Genomic DNA, 20,716 nt, shown 5'->3' on the forward strand with positions numbered 1-20,716 from the left:
ACCCTGTCTGGTCGAATCATAAAGATTGGAGCTGCAAACTCTATTCAATGGCATGCCTGCAGTGTGGCTGCTACCAGCTATTGACTGCAACAAACGCTTTGCCCCAGTCATGTCTAACGAAAACAACTCGCCAGTGGGAGAGCGGGCGATGGGAACAAGCCAGCCCAACGTCCACGCGCATGTCCCATCGGTCTTGAGCCGCCCTTTGTTGCTGTATTTAACCCACTGGATTCTTCTCACCCCCATGGCTTGCTAAATACATTGCGCTTCTTGGTGAAGCCCATTGATTCCAAGAAAACCTTATTCGCTTGGGCACAATCAATCCCTCTTCTTTATTATACGCGCTGTGCATAACCTCATCCCCATCCACCCCACTCCCTTCCAGCTTCCTCTACTACATAACGCTTTATAATGCCATTGATATGCTGATGACAACAGTCGATTGTTTCCCTCCTCAATCAGCGGCATCTTGGGTAAAAAAATCCAAATACTGCGCTAAGCAACCATGAGATATTCCGAACCGTTGTCAGTCACCTAAGCGAATGCCCCTCCCCAGCATCTTTCTCCTCCCCGAACCGTCTCTAAATACTATTTTCCCTAAACACGATGTGTGAAGGTAGTGATAAAGGGGCCATGCACTCTTTGAAGAAAGAACTATAAACACTTACTTTCTTTTTTATATAAACCGCTGCACGTTGCCGGTTGAAAAATTAGCAAATGGCTATATGGTTTTTTGTTTCTTTCTACATCTCGATATTGAGTTCCGTCTACTGCTCCTATTCTACGCGTTTAGATATTAGGCGACAGTTGCTTTACCTAGTCTGTGATATTTCACGCCCACCTTTCCCCTTCCTTTCCTTCTTTTCCTTCCCACCTCTCACTCTGCATATTGCCAGTCCTGTTCCATTTGGCTTTTCATTCCCTCTATTTCCATTTACTACCGCTCTGTCGTATGTTCAATTCTGCCCAGGTTTAGAAATACCGACCTCATTTCTCTTTGTGCTGACATCAGGTCTCGACTAAATATACTCTCAAATATTGGCATTACATCCGGCACGCCAGCTCCCTCTTTTTGCTACTTTGGCTCTCCATCCTCTCTAGTATTGAGTATCCCATCTGTATGCTTGATAGCCCTAATTTCACGACTATTCTTATTTCTTTTATCCCGCTTATCTGCGCACGCACATCCACCATAAAACGAGTCATGTCAAATGCAGATTGCATCACCATCCTCGCCCAAGCGCTGAGCGACAACCCACACAAAAACGTGCTAATGAAGAATGCCCTCCAAGCCGCACAACCCAGCGACCACTCCGTGCTGAACCTGGGTTCTCCCAAAGACGCTGCCGATTCCACACACTCGACCTCCAGCAAATCCTCGCGCAGTTCCGACCTCCAGCCGGTAAACGACCCGTTCCTAGTAGACAATATCTTCAAGTCGCCGAAAAAGCGGCGGCGCGGGCTCCTCTCCTGGAGCGCAGTGCCCTCTGACTACACATTGCACGGCAACCGGACAATAAGCATGTCCAGGGAGCTCTCGAGACACTCGCGCGTCAAGCAGCGGAGACAGAGCATTCTGGGCACGAAATCGCGCCAGCCGTCGTTGCGGCGGCGACAGACTAGCCGGAGCTCCAGCAAGGAGCATGCGCGGAGCGCCAGCGACTCCGACTGGAGCTACAGGTGGGTCGCCGAAATCAGTCGCCTCGACGCTGCCGCAGAGCTCCTCACCGACGCCCGTACCGTCCGAGGTGTCGTCGCCGGAACCGCGCCGATGCAAAAAGGCGCAGTCGCTAGGCGTTTTTCCCTGCACACAAAAAGACCCTGTCGTCGGGTAACAGCCCCATCGCCTCGGAGATGCCGCCGCTGCCGGACTCGTGTTCGTCGGCCGCCAGCACGCTGCGTGGGGTGCCGCGCGCCACGCCGTATATCTCTGTCAGCGCATTGCGCTTAGTCAGCGATTCTGACCGCCAGTCGGGCCGCGAATCCGTGGTGACAATTCGGCATCCGGATCGGGCTAAAGTCAAGCAGCGGCCGGATTCGGGGCGCCTTTCGGCTATTGATCGAGGCGAGTTGGTCAGCTGTCGTCTGTCGCCAGCCAGCTGCACCAAGAAATGCGGGCTGCCAGGGTCGCCGTTTCTGCTGGTCGCCCAGTCGTCGAGGGCCGGTAGCGGGTGTAGCTCGCGGACAGCCAGCGAGAGGGAGCGGGAAGGGCGCGCCGATGGCTGGCTGTCGGCGTGGTTCTCGTCGCTTGCCGTGTCAGTGCTAAAAAGAGTGGCTTCTTGCGGGGTCAAGGCCAAACACTGAGTTTCATTAATATAGATCCTGCACTACACCACTCCACTACTTTGCATCTCTTTAGGTGTTGGCTATGCAATTGCGGGCATCCAGTGCGCATCCAGTGCAGATGGCTATGCAAAACTGGATGGGTGGGACTCATGGCCATGTCCGCCTGAAATTCCGCTGTGCATAGGTGGGCGGTGTCGCGTGTCCGTTTTTGTTTTTGAAAGGTGTTTCAGCAGACTTTGTTTCTAGAACGAATGGATGCTGCGTTCGCTTGGCAGGCGGCCGCTGCATTTTCCGTTCGTTTTTCCGCTAAGGCCAAGCAGGTAGTGTGGACTGGAGGCTTTTGTTGAGGGAATTCCTCAACATTTCGCTCTTTTGGAGAACGGCAGTCGGGGTGCAACCGCGCCAAGTAGTCCCGCACTCAATCTTCAATATAAATTTTTTGGTACTGAAAATTCTACCGCTTCTTCGTTTCAGTCATCTTTTCCTCAATCCTTGCTACACACCTTGTGCTATAATAGTATTTTCCCCCTTAATTCAAACCTTGTTAATTTATACGGCGAATGCACACTATAGAGCATTAGTATGTTCGATTATCTGGTTGTTTTTGGTTCTTTCGCACTGACATTTTTCGTCGGCTGGGTGTTCCTCGCCCGGCGGCTGCTCGAGTCAGTCGATGTCTCGACGCCCGTGTCGGGTCCACCAGAGACTGCAAAATCCACACAGCTTAGCAGCTCCATCCTGCCACAAGCGCTGACGGCGGCGGCCGAGCCCAGCAAGGTGTCGGGGGGCTTCGATATGCGCAAGATTGTCATATACGGACTATTCTCGTTGGTGGTGGCCCAGGGCGGGCTGCTAATCGAGCTGGTGGTGTTTGAAATCAGTGGAGTGCTGACCAAGGACCTGCGGTGGTACTTTTGGCGGACCGACCTCGGCTTTCTGCTGGTGACAATAATGGTGGCGATTCCGCTGGCGCAATTCTATCTCCTGCTGTCCAACATCCGGCGGCGCACCTTCATCCCGCTCTACCGCCGGGTTATCTACAGCCTGGTGATGTGGGGCATATTTTTCTATGCATTCTGGAGCCTGGGTGCGTATCTGCCGCTGGACAGCTTTTCGCGCATTCGCACGGCGACGGGAGCGGCGGACATGGTGTCGATTGAGCCAGTGACGGCGCGCGTGGGTGTGGTGGGCGTGGCGCTGATGGCGATATTGTCTGGGTTCGGAGCGGTCAACAGCCCCTACCAAAAGCTCTTTGTGTTTGTGCATCAAGTGAGCCCCGTGCAGCTCGAAGGAATGAAGCGCCAGCTGCACTACTCGCTGGAGCTGCTGATTGACAAGAAGAAGATGGCGGCCCGGCTCGAGGCTCAGGCGGCGAAGGAGAGAGAGGCGCGGGGCGGTGCGCAGCCAGCAGCACTGGGCATGCTCAAGAGCGCGCTTGGGTCGCTGTTGGGCATGCAGCGGGACAAGGACCGCGGGCTGGCGGCGCTGCAGCAGGAGATTGAGGATCTGGAGCGCGTCACGCAGGAGCTGTTTGCCGACGTCGATGCCATGTGTCTGGAGCACGACCGGTATGTCGAGTCGCAGACGCTGGCGGGCCGGTCGCGCAACATCCTGGGCTACTTCTTTGCGCTGTTCTGTGTCAGCAAGATTGCAATGACGCTGACGGGCATCCTGCTGAACAAGGTCGGGCAGTCGGACCCAGTCACGAGCGCACTGACCCTAGCAGCCACGCACATTAGCCCGGACTTTGACATGCTGTTCTGGTCGCAGCAGCTGAGCTTTGCCATCGTCGGCATGATGGTGATCGGGTCGATCCGCGGGCTGCTGATCCAGTTCACGAAGCTGTTTTCGTTCTCCAACACAGTGTCGCCTGGCAACGTTGTGCTTTTCCTGGCACACATCCTGGGCATGTACTTTGTGTCATGCATGTTGATGATGCGCATGTCGCTGCCGCCAAAGTACCGCCCGATGATCTCAGAGGTCCTGCAGACCACGGGCTTCTACTTCTACAAGCGCTGGTTCGACACGCTGTTTCTGGTGTCGGTTGTTGCGTCGGCGCTGCTGCTGTTTTTGTCGCACCAGGAGCAGAGCGACAAGTACTCGATGCTGGGCCGCGACTACAATGACAGCCGCGACTCGTCCGAGTTCTCGAAAGACTCGATCTCCATCGAGATCCCGGAGAACCCGTTCACGCCCGTCTCGCAGGCCAGCAGCGCCCTGGCATCGCCGCTGTTGTCGTCGACCCCGCTGTCGGCGTTCTTCCGGGCGTCCGGCGAGAGCCTGGAGCGCGAGAAGCTGCACTAGCATTGTCGCGCTGCCCATATTTGTCTAGCTGCGAAATCTGATACTACAAATAAATTCCACTTCGTAATCGAATACCATGATCCGGAGGCGCCGGCAGTTGATCCCGAGTAATGACGGAATTACAGCCTGGATCGCGTTGCAGCCGCAAGAAAAACATGTGGCCAAATCGCCTTCAATTTTTTTGCTGCTCTCTGGCCATGAGAGGGGGCGCTTTGGTTTGGAGAGCAATCTTTCTATTCCCTCTAGTTTTTTTTTTCGCGCCTAGCTATTTCCCTATATCGTTTCCACACCTCGCAGCTCTGCAAACCTGAACGAGCAGCTCGCGTATCTCTCTCGCACTACTTCACTTATTTCGGAGCCTCTTGCTGACGAACAGGGGAGCAGCTCACCACCACCCTCTGCTCTTTTCGCAAACTGTGGAAGCCCACCAAAGCAGGACTCCACTCGTGTACGGCCGATTATCGGAAGCCTGCGTACAAACAGCCACGCCAGCATCAACCTTAACAAGGTAAGAGACATGTTGTCCGAGTACGTTGCCCGGCACTTTTTCGCAGATACCGGCCACCCATCAATCTAGGCGACAGAGGGGGGAGGGGCTGAGTGGGAAGCCGGAGGGAGCGGCTAGCCTCACCCTCCGCGGGCAGTTGACGCCTTTGTGAACGCGTTCTTGTCCTCCCTTCACCACAACCGAAAGCGAAAAGTGCCCTTTTCCCACCACTGCTGCCGCAGCCTGTAAACATAATGCCTCGGCTGCCACTCCGTCGGCAGCTTCCGAATTTCGCAAACAGAGCCTTTGCCCTTCGTTCCACCACCTTGACAGAAACATCTACCCCAGCAGCGTAAACAGCACTTTGGCTCTTCCTCGGCGGACAGGGGGAGAGAAGGTATTGCACAAATGGCCGGGCAGGGTCACGAAATGCACAAACAGAAACAATTGCCCGTTCCACACCCGCTCTTGCTTTTTTTCCAAGCGCTTATTCTCTGAAAAAATATTCCACATTTTTCGCACTCTTTTATAGCACAGATAACCCCCCATCCATCGATTCCAGACAAAAAAGAATGGCGACTGGGGGTAACAGCAACAGCACAGAGTCCGAATCGGATAGCCCAATCGCGTCGGCGCAGGTCAAGCTGGAGGATCCGGCACCGGCGAGCAATGGGGCAGCCGAGGATGCGGCGGCAGCAACAGACCGAAGCCAGGTGCTAGACGAATCCGACGACCCGTTCGCATACGACTCGGATTTAGAGACACTCAGCAGCGTGTCGTCCCATTCATCGATATCCAGCTCTGGCAGCTCGATTCTCGACCAAGACATTGGACCTCAACGCGGCTGCCGAAGAAGACGCGCAGCAGCTGGACAACCAGCCCAGCGCAGACAGCGACGCGGAGATGGACGAGTCGGAGGCAGTGTCTGGGGAGAACCACCTGGACGGATCCGACCAGGAGGAAGAGGACGACGACGAGGTGCCGGCAGTTATCGTTCCAACGGCACGGCGGCCACCCCACGTGAGCATCATGACTGCGTCTCGGCAGCGCAGTGCAATTTCGGCCCTCTCGAGTCCGCCACGGAAGCCAAACGGGCGGCGGCTGACAATCACATCGGGCGACGACAGCCTGGCCAGCGAGGTCAGTGACGGAGATGACGAAGACGACGAGGATGATGATGACGATGACGAAAGTGACCATGAGGACAGCCCTGCAAAGGATCTGCTTGCAGACAGCGGTATGGACGAAGCCCTGGCTGCGGACGGCTGCCGACGGATGCATCGCCTCTGAGCAACGCGGTCAAGGCCCTGGTAAACGGGGCGTCAGCCGATAGCATGGATGTCGAGTCTGATGATCGAGCCGGCTCTTGCATCGACGCTTCGCGAGAACAACACTGGCAGACCCCGAGATGCCGTCGGATCGGCGACTCAGCCAGCAACGAGAGTCGGCGAGCTGAGGCGCTGCAGGAATTGACAAGCATCGAGATGGAGTTTGCCAAGCTGCGCGAGCGGCTGTACGCTGAGCGGCTGCGGCAGGTGCAGATCGAGGAGGATTATTTGGAAGCCGGCCAGCACGTCGAGTACGAGAAGCACGCCGGGGAGCTGGCGGCCACGTACAACTCGCAGATCGAGAAGCTGGACTTTGCACACAAGGTGTGGCTCGAGCAGCGCCAGAACCTGCACGACCGGTGGGCGCACACACTCAACTACACGTTCCTTGTGCAGCGCCAGGAGCTGCGCAGCCGCCTGACGGAGCAGCACCAGAAGAAGCTGTGGCGCTTGCGCGATCTGCGCATGCAGGAGGACCGCCGCATTGTCGAGAAGACACAAAGGCAGAACATGGCTGCTCGCGCCATGGCCGGCTTGACTGCGGTCCAGATCCAGGCGCTCAACGCAAACCCGGCTCTGGCAGCCCAGCACCAGCTCCAGCAGCTGCAGATCCTGGAGCAGCGCCAGCTGGAGCGGAGCCGTCGCGCGCTGGCCAACGTTGCCGCCCAGCGGTGCATGGTGCGCAAGCGCAAACAGCCACTGGCTGCCGCCGGAATTGACCCAGATGAAATGGACGCTGACTACGCAGCCATGAATCTGCCGGTCCTGCCGCGCGAGCAGAAGCGCTTGCGGCGGATCCTGTTTGTGCCTGCGCCGGTTGCAGAGACCACAGCTACGGGCAGGAAACGCAAGCCGCGCCAACCAAAGCAGCCGAGGAAGAAAAAGGACCGATAGCACGGCGACTGGCGGGGCAAAGCGGGGGCACAGCAAGCAAGGCCAAAGCCCAAGCGGCTGAGATGGCACTGGACACCCGGGCATTCCCCAATGCAGCACCGACCACTGCAGCAGCCAGCGTATGTGCAAACTAATAACATGATGCTTCCGGCCATGCAGCGCCCCCAGCAGCAGCCGCTGCCGCAACACCAACACCAGCAGCAACACCAACACCAACACCAACCACAGCAGCAGCAGCATCCAGTGCGGCAATTCGGCACGTCTCTCTCCTGCCAACAAGACCCCGGGCATTACTGCGGCGGTGCGGCCAAAGCTACACCACTTTGCGCCTACCACCACGCTACCACCACGCATCAACCACGCGCCCACAACGGTCCCTCCGCCGCCTATAAACGCAGCTCCAGCGCGCAGACCTGCGGCTCCTGGCGGCTCATCTGCGGCTCCAGCCCGGAATTTGGCAGCGCCCCAACCAGCTGCCCCTTCTGCAGCTCCTGCAGCTCCTGCAGGACTGCCGCCGTCCTGACCCCTCATCCACGCACCCGCCCGGCGCGGCTCCCACCGGTGGCGACGAGATGGCGTCTGTGGACATCCATGTGCCATCTGGCAGTGGTGGCCCGCTTGGCCTGAAAGTCTGAAGCCAGTGATTTCGTCGGAACTCGGCGCCCTATCCTGCCAAACCACGTTAGAGCTCTGCCTGGTCATAAAAATAAAATGTCTTGGCAATGCTGGGGGAGAAAGAGGACAGGCGGCTCAGGTCATCCGACGCGGCGTGATTTACTGGCGGCAAAATCCCAGCAGTGACGTTTGGACATACACCGTCGCGGCACAGGTATAAAGCAGGCGGGTGGGGCGGGCATGCGGCATCCACGTCTATTGACTCGCATATCCCGTTTGAAGCTTTCTCTTCTCCTGCCTTTTCCATACTCTTGTTTTAAATCTACATTTGTGCCAGAGAACATGTCCAACTACAACTACAATAACAACCAGGGCTACGGTCAGAACCAGGGCTACGACCAAAGCTACAACCAGGGCTACAGCCAGAACCAGGGCTACAACCAGGGCTACGACAACAACCAGAGCCAAGGCTATGGCCAGAACCAGGGCTACGACCAGGGGTACAACCAGGGTGAGGCCGGCGGCTACGACCAGGGCCACAGCCAGGGCCACCGCAACGACGAGTACCACGGCGAGGGCGGCGCCGACGACGATGATGGCGAGGAGGGCGAGCGCGGCATCAAGGACTTCTTCTACAAGAAGCAGGAGCCCGGCTATGGCGGCTATGAGCCGGAGCCAGAGCTGAGCGTAAGTTACCCTATTTCACTCAGTGCTGCATGAGCAGGGAGGGGATATGCAGATTCGCAGGATTCTCGTTTTTTCACACCAGCACTATATTCTAAACGGCTCTATTTTTGTAGATGGGCAAGGTTCTGCTTGCTGGCGCTGCGGTTGCTGCTGCTGGCTTTGCTGCCAAGAAGCACTTTGACAAGAAGAAGCGCGAGGAGAAGCTCGAGCAGCAGGAGGAGATTGGCCAGGGCTCGTACAACTACCAGTACGGCGGTGCCCAGCCTCCCCAGGGCGGCTACGGCGCGACTCCCACGCCCGGCGGCAAGCCCCATGGCAACCCGAACGACCCGTACTCCTACTAATCACGGCACCAGCTTGCTGCTGCTGCTTAGCCTTTGGTGATTTCCCTCAATTGATTTCTTTCTCCTCAACTGTGTGAGTCCCTGTGCCTATTTTTAGCTCGCCAAAGCGGGTCTTTTCCTGCTTTTTGGCACTATTTCCCATATGCCAAGTGCGCAGACTCGGGGATATCGCCTGTGATTGGCTGCGGGTACCTGCTTCTATAAATAGGCCAATTTTGGACGTCATCCCGTGTTTTTTCGCGCCAGCGTGCTGCGTCTGCAAGCGCCAGCGAATCCCGCAGGCAATGTGCCTGGACAAGGGGCTGTGTGGGATTGGCCCGCACTCTTTCTGCAGCCTCTGCATGCTGGCTGGCAAACCGTCTCTCAGTCAACAAAAACGGAACAGAAAATGGCAAACAAGGGTGTACAGGACCACGCTTTTAGGCGCAAGAGTGAGAGCATCGTGCCGCACAGGAAGCTGGGTATAAAAGCCTTTGCCAACGGGCCACTTAGCAACGGCTATCTCAGTCTTCTCAACCAGCTTCTATCTCACATTTTCTTGTCTTTTTCCTCAAACCTGTAAGTATTGTGCGGCTTTATTCTTCGTTGGCCGTAGTAGACAACTGCACGAGTATGTGTCCCAGCATGCTATCACCCACACAGCGACTAATGTGCATTCATCGCGTCACTATTAGAAACCATGTCTGACTACAACAACCAGAACCAGGGCTACGGCAACCAGGGCTACAACAACCAGGGCTACGGCAACCAGGGCAACCAGGGCTACGGACAACCAGGGTCACCACAACCAGGGCCAGGGCCACCACAACCAGGGCCAACCAGGGCTACCGCCAGGACGAGGGCTACAACCAGGACGACAACGAGGACGGCCAGCGCGGATTCTTCGGCAACGTCGCTGAGAAGACTAACGACTTCTTCCACAAGGAGGACGAGACCTACGTCAAGGAACGGCGAGGTCCACCAGAAGATCGACAAGTCGAACGTCCTCCTGGCTGGTCTGGCCGTTGCCTGGCGCCGCCTACGCTGCCAAGAAGGGCTACGACAAGTACGAGGATAAGAAGAGGCAGGAGGAGCTCAACCAGGCCCAGTCCTCGTACGGCGCCAACCGCCCGCAGGAGTCGCACCGCTACGACTAATTTTCTCTCTCCCCCACGGCATCTTTCTTTTTAGTTTTCCAAAGGGGAATTTTGTTATAACACCGCGTTCTTCAAATACCAGCATGGCACCACATGATGCCCAGCCATCTGCATACCTTTGTTGTCACCTGCATGGAGCCGTCGCAAGTGCTGTCGTCTTGAGAATAAGTGCAGAGGGGATTGTGTCCTGACCCGAGCCATGCAGCCGCGCACAGGCTGGCCTGTGATTCGCTGATCGTGTACTGTTTGGATCCGAACAAGCCTCCAAACAGGAACCCTAAAAAAGGGCTGAGTGCGCTTGCTCAAGTTACGCAGCAGGTCGCCAGCACGTATGGCGAAGGCCTGGCGCTCCATATATAGCAGAACCAGATTCGCATGAGTGCGACATTGGGCACAGCATCATTTGCCAAGGGAACGCCCGATCATGAGTGGCCGGCAAATCAGCCCTCCTTTGACTCGCGCCCACACCGTTGACGTAGCATTAGCCCCTACGGACATCCGTGGCACGGGTTGCCTGGGCTTGGCATTGCCATCACACTCACGGTTGCACATGTTGTTCTGTCAACACGAGTTGCGGGAAACAGCCCCCTTGCAGAAGGCAAATCTCATGGCACAGCGGACCAGGAACAAAGCTCGAATTGTTTCCTTCTTGCCTCTCCTTGTGTACTTTTCAATCTTTGATTGTTTTAGTTGTAAGTTGTCGCCTTTTATTACGCCGGGACAGTTGCTCTCGTTTTCAAGGTACTGTGACTAACATAAACGTGTCTAGTCTCTTCTACTTAGGCGGCCCATGTGCGACTTTATCCCCATTTTTATTCTGTTTGGAACCCGCAGCAGCGTGCGCTCGCTTGGCCCGCAAGAGTTCGCATGCCCCCGCTGCCACAATGCTGCCGTCGAGACGATCAGTAGGCGGAATTGGCTGACTGTTTTCTTCGTCCCTGTGTGTCCGACCGGCAGCCGTAAAACACTATATCACTGTGCCATTTGCTCCTGGGAGGGACTCCCGATGGCAGATCCACAGCAGAAACAGGATGGCTACAAATAGCCATCCGCTGGCTCTGCTGTGAACTCTTGTCGAGTGAGAGAGAAGCCCTCATTAAGTTTGTGGCCTAAAAGGAACCAGCCAGCTACTGTAGCAATGCCCACTCTTTGTATAAATACAAGCGTGTTTCGAACTGAACAAACGTTTTACACAGCTTGTCCTCTGAAAATCCTCAGCTGGACCGCATCGTACAATGCCTTGCTTGTCGTTGGGTTTACATGGGCAACGACCTCATCTTGCATCCATACCCTGTGCATGCGCATAGGGGTACAACATAGACTAAATGGATGATGACATCCATGAGTACTTGGGTTGCAAGCTGCGAATAGGGAGCATGGCAGGATTCCAGCATGCTGTATAACACAACACCGCGTAGGCTCCGACTAGCAGCTCCTGCCACCACTGCCTACCCTGGACACAACACAGATAGTTCAGCTATAATTGCAAATGGTTCATGCTTAGAGAGAACATATTCTGAAGCTATTTCTGAGTTAAAACATTCTCATACCCATGGCCATTGAGATGCTGTCATCCGGGACCACCTGGATCTCATCGCCATCCGGTCTTGACAAGCCTGCAAAACTAGTCACCATGTAGCGCCTTATAGTCAGCTTGAACAGCGACGGGATCCTTGAAACCATCCGACGAAGCATGCCACAGCTCTGCCTATCCATAGCAGAAATAGATAGGAGTGCCAGGCTTTCGAGGGTCGTGCTGAGCTGGCCATCCTGCGAGTCTGCGAATACCTTGGCAGCAGATACGAATTCACTCTCAATTCTCAGCATGCGAAGCCTTGGCAGTTGTTGGAGCAGGCAGCACACACAGGCAAGCTCGACAGTCCCAACAATAAAGTGCAAACTTGAAAGGCTGCACCACTCGGCAGTTTCAATCCGTGGGAAGCTGAGACCGCCCAGCACAAGTGTCGCAGTCCGTAGAGGGGAGCGGGTGCCAAATAGTCCGCGCACCGCATTTTCGACACTGATATCGTCACGCATGCCTGGCAAGCGACTAGCAACAAGGTCCAAGTGGAAATCATCGATGCCACTAACCACCAAGGGGTCAATCAGTGAAGCATCACGCGCAATCTCGGTTACTTTGACTGACTTCAGTGGCGAGTTTGCAATGTAGCCATAGAAACCAGCATGCTTTGCGAATAAGCGTGACGCTACCAAGCGCTTCAAGCTCGGGAATGCCATTTTCGGGCTGGGCTGCACAGGATGGAGCAGGAGCTGGGAAATCATACACGTATGAAACTATCAGCTTTTTCGAGGTTCGTGAATTGCGCGGTACCCAACCAAGGCGAAGCAAAAATGCACCAGGGGAAATTGGCACACATTACTTTGATGTCGAGTAGCTTCAGGTTCGCAGCAAGCGAAGGATGGAAACATGTGCTTGCTGGGAAAGCTTTACCGAGTATAGCCTAGCGCTTGGAGAGTTGTTGGGAGACGTGGGATCAAAAACGACTGCGTACTCAGGTCTAGCGTGGCACCCATCAATTTGTTGCACACTGCCATATTCAGTGTCTGCATTAGTCTGAAGAGCAAGCCGTCGGGGCTGCTGACTATGATGTCAATTTCTGTCAGACTAGGAAGGTGGTCGATCAAGTAGCAGGCATTTCTGTTCACTACTGGTGCAATGTTGCTGGCGAGATACGTGTTGGCGCTAATTGGAGAGGCCGTACAGCGGAATGTCTTGACATTGCACCATGACCCACGGTCAAACCCGATGTGCTGCAGAATAGTCACCGGACAAAAGACTAACGCAATCGATAACACCAAGCAGGCGTACTTCCTTGGCAAAAGACATCCATGCCTGCTGCAACGATAGCTGGAATATTGGACCGCCATATCCTCAGGCGGGAGTTTACACCGACCAATTATTGAGCCGGGGTACTCAGCATCAATAATGACGGTTCCATAGAGGATTGGCATCAGCGACTTCCTTCCATGCCTTGCATACTGTAGCTAATTCGGCTGCTATGCGGTATCCGCCGAGGCCAGCGTCCTGGCCCTGCTTCTCATATAAGACCAGAGACAAAGCGCGATATAGGATAGAGCCACGGACTAAACTGTTCAGGCTTAATGGGACGTATTCCATAGTGATAAAAAACAGAGGATTGGATACGAGAGACGAGCAAGGTATCGCTGACGCCGGCAAACGTTTCGTGCAGGTTTTATATGTGGCAAATAATGAAGGCTATGATACGTATCATACCATCTTTGATACAGGCCAGCCATCAAAGACTGCTGTTTTACTCTGTTAGTGCGTAATTGAGTTCAGCAATCACACATTGTTGCGACTTGGTGCAGAGAGGCATTTGCCAGGTGTTTTTTGCATACCCAAAACTGACTACAGGACAGAGGAGCTGAGATTTTGTAGTACATATAGTGCTGGCAGTTGTTCGGCTGTAGTATCTTATATTTGGAAGAAATGTATGACTATTTGAGAAAAAGAACTGATAGTGGATAGCTGAGCTGGTTGGTGAGCTATGTAGAATCTCACCCGTAGCCAGCTGATCATTCTCTAAACTTCTTTTGCAAGTACACGGCGACATGGCTTCCAGTAGTTCCACCCTCATCCGACAAGTTGCTCAAAAATATCCTGGTACAGACTCGGAATCCTGTCCAGGCTCTCTCGAACGCTTTTTATTACTTTCAGGCTCTAAGATTAATGAAACGGAAGTGTGCTAGCGGTGTTATGCTGGCCAGACAGAACCACAGTATGTGGCTATACAAAGTGGTCGAGTACTTCTTCGAGATGATAGTACCCTCATCCTGTCAAGACGAATTCACATGTGTTTAGGATAGCAGGCCAACCTGACATAAGCAGTGGCCACACGGTCAGAGTATTTGCTTTTCTTGTGATAGATAATCGGCCGTTTCTACCAGAACTCTCACTGTTAGCATCCATACCATAGGTTGCAGCAGGCACAGCCAAAGGAACTGTGGACTTGAACAGATGAACCGTATATATCACCCACTATGTAAAGCATTAAGGCGACCCAATTCACGACTGGCTTTTCCGTGGTCCGAGTTGGTTCACATGGACGAGAGCTGGCTGACTCACATCTACAAGGTCAGGGACCTTGACAGCCTGGACCACCTGTCGGTCAACCTAGAGCGACCAGACCCCGCGGTCCAAACACAACAGACATAGCCAAGTAAACATATAGGCAGTGCCAGCATCACGCTCCAGTCTTTCTCTTTCCTCACTTCGAATATAGAACTTGTGTTACAGTATTGATGATATGTGACAATGACGGCACTACATAGGCAATAACCGCAAGAAGAGTTCCCTACACGCAGATGCTCATTGCAGTGAAATCATGTTTGAATTAGAGGGAATGACAAGGAAATTTAGATCTTGGAGCCAGCAGCCTTCAGGGCAGCCTCGACACGGCGACCGTAGTCCTTATCGGCACGGTAGAAGTGCTTAAGCTGGCGCTTCTGGATGAAGACAGGGACAGTCGACAGGCTACCGGCGATGACCTTGGCCAGGCGGTCCTTCTGCTCGGCAGTGAACAGGTTGTAGAGGTCCTTGACCTGGGCGAAGTCGTCATCGGTGACCTCGTAGGTGTGGCGACCAACCTCGCCCTGCATGACAAAGTTCTTGGCGTAGGTCTGGGCGGGCAGGTTGTTCTGCGAGGGCCCGCCGAACGAGTTGGGCTCGTAGTTGGGGGTGGAGCCGCCGTTGCCGTTGATGGCCATGGCACCGTCGCGCTGGTGGTTGTTGACACCGCTGATCGGGCGGTTGATTGGGATCTGCAGGTAGTTGGCACCCAGGCGGTGGCGGTGGGTGTCGGCATAGCTGAACAGGCGACCCTGCAGCATGCGGTCGGGCGAGGGGGCGATGCCCGGGACCATGTGCGAGGGGCAGAAGGCAGCCTGCTCGACCTCGGCAAAGTAGTTCTCGGGGTTGCGGTTCAGCACCATGCGGCCGACCTCCTGCAGCGGGAACTCCTTCTGGCTGAGGACCTTGGTGACATCGAAGGGGTTGAAACGGTACTTGAGGGCCTGCTCGGGCTCGATGACCTGGATGTAGACCTTCCAGGCGGGGTGCTCGCCGCGCTCAATGGCCTCGAACAGATCCTGAGTGGAGTAGTTCGGGTTGGTACCGGCCAGGCGGGCAGCATCCTCGGGCAGGATGTTCTTGATGCCCTGCTCGGTGCGGAAGTGCCACTTGACGTACTTGTACGAGCCGTCCTTGGCAACCAGCTTCAGGGTGTGGCTCGAGTAGCCGTGCATGTGGCGGAAGCCGTCGGGGATACCGCGGTCGGACATCAGGATGGTAACCTGGTGCAGCGACTCGGGCACCAGCGACCAGAAGTCCCACATCATAGTGGCATCCGGCAGGTGGGTCTGCGGGTGGCGCTTCTGGGTGTGGATGAAGTCGGGGAACTTGATCGGGTCGCGGATGAAGAAGATCGGGGTGTTGTTGCCGACCATGTCCCAGTTGCCCTCCTCGGTGTAGAACTTGACAGCAAAGCCGCGGGGATCGCGCGCAGTGTCGGCCGAGCCGAGCTCACCACCGACAGTCGAGAAGCGGGTGAAGACATGGCGTGCGCTTGCCGACCTTGTTCAGGAACTTGGCGCAGGTCAGGTGCGAGATGTCCTTGGTCACCTCAAAGTAGCCGTGGGCACCGGCACCCTTGGCATGCACAACGCGCTCGGGGATGCGCTCGCGGTCAAAGTGCGCAAGCTTGTCGAGGAGGTGGAAGTCCTGGAGCAGGACGGGGCCCAGCTCGCCGGCGGTCTGCGAGGTCTGGTTGTTATCGACAGGGTTGCCGTTGCCCGTGGTCAGGACGCCGCGGGAAGCGACGGCGGGAGCGTCAGTAGGGTGCTGCGACATAGCTATAAGAGTGCAAAAATCGAGAAGGAACGTGAAAATAGAGAGCAGAGATAAGAAGTGAGAAGTCGGAGGTCAAGCGATGAGATAAAATACAGAGGCCAACTGCGATTGTTTTTTCTCTCTTCGCTTTTTCGCCGTCACATGCCGGAGCTTTTATACAGCCGTATTTAGCAGAAAGAGTAGCGAAATTTGGCGCACGCTCGGCAGCAGCATATGAAAAAAAATCGCCGCTCCTCCTCCTATATGGCTGCAGTCGCCGCCCCAGCCAATCGAACCAATGTCGGCCACGGGCGAACGGCTGCTTTCACAGCTCCTTGCGACGGCTGAGAAACCGTGCAAATCTCCTCTTCCACTGTGTACTGGAGGAGCCAATTCCGCCATGTGTCCGTGCGATCCATCTCGGAGCTACTCCTGAGCCCGCGCGAATTTCTCGAGATAAGATGACGCAGGCCTGCCAGGGTGCGACCTCATGGCGACCTGAAATCACCGGGGATCTGATTACAATCAGCGGGTCTCGGACATTTGTGCCCAAAAAAGCTGATGGGGCTGTTTCGCGCCAGCTGCAAACTCTTGGTTCCACCTTAATTTCGCAATTTACCTTTAAAATGTCCACAATTACCTCGGTTCGCGTAGGTGAGTCAGAAGGGGCCAATGAGCACGCAAGCGTAATATAGTCTCAGCTGACGCTAACGTGCAGGTATCAAATTCTGTTATTTAGCCAAAGGAGGAGCAAAGTTTGCTCCAAAGGCAAAGCCGAGGGCCGAGAGGCGTCGCAAGCAGCCGCAGCAGCTGGAGGGCGAGGACAGGGGCGTCCGAGGCACCGACAGACGATGTAGCGGGCAGTAGCATGCAAGCATCGGCTGCCAGCACTCAGCCACAGACGCCTGCAGCAGACGTCGCCCTCATGGCCACAAATCGGCCGCCATCTCCTCCGCCACTGCAGATGCCAGCGGTGGCCAGCAGCAGCGGCAGTAGCAGCGGTAGTGGCAGTGGCAGTCAAATCCCACAGATAGCATCGGCTAGCGGCATCCCGATGGTTGGATCGACCAGCTCCAGTACACAACGGGCCAGCGGCACGCCCATCGTGTTTGGTGGCCCCAAGTCACCACAGCTACACCCGGCGCGCCGGCTTTCGACATTGATCGGGTCTCCAGGATCGCCTGCAATGAGGGGCCGTCTAGGAACGCTGTCATCACCAGCTATGGCCCCGCTTTCCAGTCCGTCGTTACAGGCAATGGTTGCCCCTTCGCAACAGCAGCCACGTAAGCGGCGGCGCCGTGGACGGCAGACGTCTGAGGCTAATGCTGCAGAGGATACGGAGAAGGAGGAGCTGCAGTTAAAGACTGCAGACGACTACCATACCCTGTCGGCAGAGTCTATCAGCAACCTTCCGATCTCATATTTCTGCGGCAAGCCGACCCATGGAGTCCCGACGCGCGAGTTCATTGAACGCGAAAACGAGCAGATCAAGCGTGTTCACGACGGAAGTCCCACGCGTGGTGACGCCTGTTCCGGAAGAGACTGCTGCAGAGCCAGCAAAGAAAGAGGAAGACGCTGTTAAAAAGGACGATGAAATCAACCCGATGGCAGCGCAGGTCCAGGATTGTGGACGGTAAGGTCGTGATCAACACCGAATCGCTGGTGGTCAGCCGTAACCAGATGGGCAGCACCGAGAATGTGCCTCTGGAGACTGTCGACGAGTCGACCAACACGCGGCTGACAAACTCAATGACGTATGTCAAGAAAAAGGCGACGCGCAAGCGCTGGGACAAGGAGGAAACAGAGCTGTTTTTCCAGGCACTGCGCAAGTTTGGCACCGACTTCCAGATGATCGCATCGATGATTCCGAACCGCAACCGGTACGACATCAAAAACAAATTCCGTGCAGAGGAAAAGAGAAATGGTGCTCGGATTACTGCCGAGATTCTGCAGCGTCCGGTTGTCGAGGCGGCTGCAGACCCGGGCCCGCAGACTGTCGAAGGCAATCGGCCCGAGCCCAACGGCCTGGTAGCGCTGTCCGATGTGTCGGCAGTCGTAGCTGCTGCCGCTGCTGACGTGGATAGGATCGATGACTATGAGCTTGGCGTGCCCAACTGAGGAAAGTCCAGTGTGTCCGTGACCAAAAGTCATGGGGGGTTGTGTACTGATGCTGGTCATACGTGGACAAGTGCCAATGATACTGCGTGAGCAGCCTTGGACTCGCGGTCGCCACGCAAAACACGTAAGCTGACAGAAAATCAGCTCTCCCAAGTGTAATGCTACTTCGATGCTCTCATTGCATTTCACCGGCATCCAGCGCTGCGGCTGGGTATCAGGGCGATGGATTGTGAAGGTCGAGAGCACAAGTCCAGCATCGCTGGGTGCCCAAATGCTGACCCGGCTTTTCAGCTACGTTTCTTCCTGGGCAGCGAAGACGGCGTCGACTAATCCGTCTTGTCAATATATATATTTGTCCACCCAGGTATAGTGGATGGGGTATACGTCGGTGTATGAGTGTGGCAGCACCTACGCTTTGGGTATCTAGCACTGCCCTGTGCGTATTTGAGCGCCTCCAGGAGTATTTTTAAACCTCTGTCCGTTGGATGTTCAAACGAATCCTTGATGAGGAACTGGCAGGCGATCTGAAGCTAAATCATGGGTCTCTGGCCAACTGCCCACGATGGACACACTGGTGCTGCTCTGGCTTTACGCTGGATCCGGTCTTGGCTGTTATCCGTCGACATGCTGGACCCAAGCGCTGGCCGGAGCGGCTGGCATGGCCAATGTAGCCAGCAGGCCCCGCCAACAGTGGCCAGCACATCTGGGGCTGGTCGCTCCTGCTGATCGTGGAAACAGGTGCCACTGACCTGAATTTTTCTAAGCTACGAATTTTTCTCTCTTTGCACGAAACCCCTTGTCTGGCTTCGCGACGTTTTATTTTTTTATTTCCTCGCCTCTACTCTTGAATTGTTTTAATTCCTCTTTCCCGGATTGTTGCGTTTATTTTTTATTCAGCATCTCTATTCGAATTTTTAAGCTTTGCCCAACCACCTGTCAACAATGGAGAGTGAGCGCGGCTGGAAGTTCACTCAATGCTTTGGCGATAAAGCCGATTTGGAGGATGTTACCGAAGGTAAGCCAGTTCCAGGGCAGGAGCAATGTGAGGAGGGAGAGGCCAATGTTGCATCTGCTGAATTGCAGTGTCCCCAAATCCAGCCCAGCCATTCAGCACACCGCCGCATCTCGCTATTTTTAACACCCGTCGCTGATTACGTTTACAAAACTCCAACTTTGTTTTTTTTTTTCGCTTGCCTACCTGTAGCCGACATTATTTCGACCGTTGAGTTTGACCAAACAGGCGACTACCTGGCCACCGGCGATAAGGGTGGACGCGTGGTTCTGTTTGAGCGCAGCGACAATGTAAGTAGGGCAGCGCTAGAGGGGCATTCCTTCTGGTCCAGTAGAGGAATTTTTTTTCCATTAACAAGTGCACTCTATCCCCACTCCATGCACAGCCAATACTCTGCCGCTTCTCTTTCTAAACCCCTCTCCCAGCTCTTGTTTTCTTACCGGCTTTAGAAGCAGGGGTGCGAGTACAAGTTCTACACAGAGTTCCAATCGCATGAGCCCGAGTTTGACTACCTAAAGAGTCTCGAGATTGAGGAGAAGATCAACCGCATCAAATGGCTCAAGCCGAACAACAACTCGCTATACATGCTGACGACGAACGACAAGACGATCAAGCTGTGGAAGGTGTGCGAGAAGGCGCTGAAGCTGGTGACGGAGAACAACCTGCTTGACGGGGACCGGGCGCCGCCAGCAGACATTTCGCGGCTTCGGCTGCCCAAGCTGGTGCCGCACGAGAACATAATCGCTGCCATTCCGCGGAAGATCTACGCAAACGCCCACGCCTACCACATCAACTCGATCTCGGTGAACTCGGACGGCGAGACGTATCTGTCGGCGGACGACCTGCGCATCAACCTGTGGAACCATGGGCATCAACAACCAGAGCTTCAATATTGTGGACATCAAGCCGACCAACATGGAGGACCTGACCGAGGTGATCACGGCCGCCGAGTTCCACCCGCAGTCGTGCAACTACTTCATGTACAGCAGCAGCAAGGGCACCATCAAGCTGTGCGACATGCGCGAGTCGGCGCTCTGCGACCAGCACGCGAAGCAGTTCGAGGAGCCAGAGGATCCCGGATCGAAGAATTTCTTCTCGGAGATCATCTCGTCTGTGTCTGACGTGCGGTTCAGCTCAGACGGCCGGTACATTCTGTCGCGCGATTATCTGACGCTGCGCGTGTGGGACATCAATATGGACCGCCAGCCGGTGCGGACCATCAGCGTTCACGACTATCTGAAGCCAAAGCTGTGCGACCTGTACGAGAACGACTGCATTTTCGACAAGTTCGAGTGCAACTTTAGCGGCGACGGCAAGCACGCAATGACGGGCTCATACAACAACTACTTTAGCATCTACGACCTGGCGTCGCCCGAAAATGATGTCACCCTGCAGGCTGACAAGAATGCCTTCCGGGCCAAGCGTGTGCAAGGGTCCGAATGGCGCCAAGAGCAAGGTCGGCATTCCACGCAACGGCCGCCAGGGCGTGAGGAAGGAGGACATTGACGTTGACAACATCGACTTTAACCGCAAAATCCTGCACTCGAGCTGGCATCCGAGAGAAAACACGATTGCGGTCGCTGCCACTAATAACTTGTTCATCTTTACTGACTAAGCCCTCCCTCATGCTCGCCTC

At 55.2% G+C, this 20,716-nt stretch overlaps 11 protein-coding genes across 11 annotated transcripts; 8 read left to right on the top strand and 3 right to left on the bottom strand.

Moving 5' to 3' along the window:
* Positions 1–960: 960 nt before the first annotated feature.
* Positions 961–2,119, top strand: DL89DRAFT_59942 (uncharacterized protein). The gene has a single exon (XM_040891855.1). The coding sequence runs from the start codon at positions 1,121–1,123 to the stop codon at positions 1,949–1,951; it is 831 nt and encodes a 276-aa protein (XP_040740761.1). The 5' UTR covers positions 961–1,120; the 3' UTR covers positions 1,952–2,119.
* A 986-nt stretch (positions 2,120–3,105) lies between these two features.
* On the top strand, positions 3,106–4,368 carry DL89DRAFT_210474 (uncharacterized protein; the record flags this gene model as incomplete). Its single annotated transcript, XM_040884185.1, has 1 exon — positions 3,106–4,368. A coding segment is annotated over one exon (1,263 nt), but the record flags the coding sequence as incomplete, so codon positions are not given.
* Positions 4,369–5,649: 1,281 nt separating this feature from the next.
* On the top strand, positions 5,650–8,025 carry DL89DRAFT_269856 (uncharacterized protein; the record flags this gene model as incomplete). The annotated part of the gene is made up of 5 exons (XM_040888455.1): positions 5,650–5,790; positions 5,903–6,314; positions 6,464–7,221; positions 7,300–7,542; positions 7,580–8,025. 5 exons carry the CDS (start codon positions 5,650–5,652, stop codon positions 7,820–7,822), a joined length of 1,797 nt encoding a protein of 598 aa, XP_040740763.1. The 3' UTR covers positions 7,823–8,025.
* Positions 8,026–8,119: 94 nt separating this feature from the next.
* On the top strand, positions 8,120–8,817 carry DL89DRAFT_60266 (uncharacterized protein). The gene is made up of 3 exons (XM_040891857.1): positions 8,120–8,414; positions 8,449–8,605; positions 8,715–8,817. The coding sequence occupies exons 1-2, from the start codon at positions 8,155–8,157 to the stop codon at positions 8,597–8,599; spliced, it is 411 nt and encodes a 136-aa protein (XP_040740764.1). The 5' UTR covers positions 8,120–8,154; the 3' UTR covers positions 8,600–8,605; positions 8,715–8,817.
* DL89DRAFT_269858 (uncharacterized protein) lies at positions 8,715–8,945 on the top strand (the record flags this gene model as incomplete). Its single annotated transcript, XM_040888456.1, has 1 exon — positions 8,715–8,945. One exon carries the CDS (start codon positions 8,715–8,717, stop codon positions 8,943–8,945), a length of 231 nt encoding a protein of 76 aa, XP_040740765.1.
* Positions 8,946–9,624: 679 nt separating this feature from the next.
* On the top strand, positions 9,625–10,081 carry DL89DRAFT_295178 (uncharacterized protein; the record flags this gene model as incomplete). Its single annotated transcript, XM_040890609.1, has 4 exons — positions 9,625–9,722; positions 9,758–9,884; positions 9,910–9,948; positions 9,977–10,081. The coding sequence occupies 4 exons, from the start codon at positions 9,625–9,627 to the stop codon at positions 10,079–10,081; spliced, it is 369 nt and encodes a 122-aa protein (XP_040740766.1).
* A 1,428-nt stretch (positions 10,082–11,509) lies between these two features.
* DL89DRAFT_269861 (uncharacterized protein) lies at positions 11,510–13,527 on the bottom strand. Its single transcript, XM_040888457.1, is given in 7 exon segments — positions 11,510–12,331; positions 12,369–12,376; positions 12,414–12,514; positions 12,534–12,879; positions 12,899–12,973; positions 12,997–13,060; positions 13,083–13,527. The coding sequence occupies 7 exon segments, from the start codon at positions 13,218–13,220 to the stop codon at positions 11,615–11,617; spliced, it is 1,449 nt and encodes a 482-aa protein (XP_040740767.1). The 5' UTR covers positions 13,221–13,527; the 3' UTR covers positions 11,510–11,614.
* Positions 13,528–13,544: 17 nt separating this feature from the next.
* DL89DRAFT_269862 (uncharacterized protein) lies at positions 13,545–13,897 on the bottom strand (the record flags this gene model as incomplete). The annotated part of the gene is made up of 2 exons (XM_040888458.1): positions 13,545–13,774; positions 13,801–13,897. Coding segments are annotated over 2 exons (174 nt in total), but the record flags the coding sequence as incomplete, so codon positions are not given.
* Positions 13,898–14,430: 533 nt separating this feature from the next.
* Positions 14,431–15,971, bottom strand: DL89DRAFT_324752 (catalase; the record flags this gene model as incomplete). Its single annotated transcript, XM_040891481.1, has 2 exons — positions 14,431–15,643; positions 15,696–15,971. The coding sequence occupies 2 exons, from the start codon at positions 15,969–15,971 to the stop codon at positions 14,480–14,482; spliced, it is 1,440 nt and encodes a 479-aa protein (XP_040740769.1). The 3' UTR covers positions 14,431–14,479.
* A 605-nt stretch (positions 15,972–16,576) lies between these two features.
* DL89DRAFT_295180 (uncharacterized protein) lies at positions 16,577–18,068 on the top strand (the record flags this gene model as incomplete). The annotated part of the gene is made up of 4 exons (XM_040890610.1): positions 16,577–16,608; positions 16,773–17,411; positions 17,443–17,583; positions 17,621–18,068. 4 exons carry the CDS (start codon positions 16,577–16,579, stop codon positions 18,066–18,068), a joined length of 1,260 nt encoding a protein of 419 aa, XP_040740770.1.
* A 942-nt stretch (positions 18,069–19,010) lies between these two features.
* DL89DRAFT_275781 (protein phosphatase 2A regulatory subunit CDC55) lies at positions 19,011–20,695 on the top strand (the record flags this gene model as incomplete). The annotated part of the gene is made up of 5 exons (XM_040889355.1): positions 19,011–19,083; positions 19,273–19,370; positions 19,530–19,936; positions 19,965–20,505; positions 20,564–20,695. The coding sequence occupies 5 exons, from the start codon at positions 19,011–19,013 to the stop codon at positions 20,693–20,695; spliced, it is 1,251 nt and encodes a 416-aa protein (XP_040740771.1).
* Positions 20,696–20,716: the final 21 nt, after the last annotated feature.

The sequence above is a fragment of the Linderina pennispora genome (genome assembly GCF_002104995.1).
Source record: "Linderina pennispora strain ATCC 12442 chromosome Unknown DL89scaffold_14, whole genome shotgun sequence".
Taxonomy (NCBI): domain Eukaryota; kingdom Fungi; phylum Kickxellomycota; class Kickxellomycetes; order Kickxellales; family Kickxellaceae; genus Linderina; species Linderina pennispora.

Excerpts from the sequence above, each read along its gene's own strand:
- DL89DRAFT_60266 (XM_040891857.1), top strand. The coding sequence starts at position 8,155 with ATGCGGCATCCACGTCTATTGACTCGCATATCCCGTTTGAAGCTTTCT. Across the intron at positions 8,415-8,448 it reads AACCAGGGCTACGACCAGGG|GGCCACAGCCAGGGCCACCG; the intron begins GTACAACCAGGG and ends GGCTACGACCAG.
- DL89DRAFT_269861 (XM_040888457.1), bottom strand. The coding sequence starts at position 13,220 with ATGGAATACGTCCCATTAAGCCTGAACAGTTTAGTCCGTGGCTCTATC.
- DL89DRAFT_59942 (XM_040891855.1), top strand. The coding sequence starts at position 1,121 with ATGCTTGATAGCCCTAATTTCACGACTATTCTTATTTCTTTTATCCCG.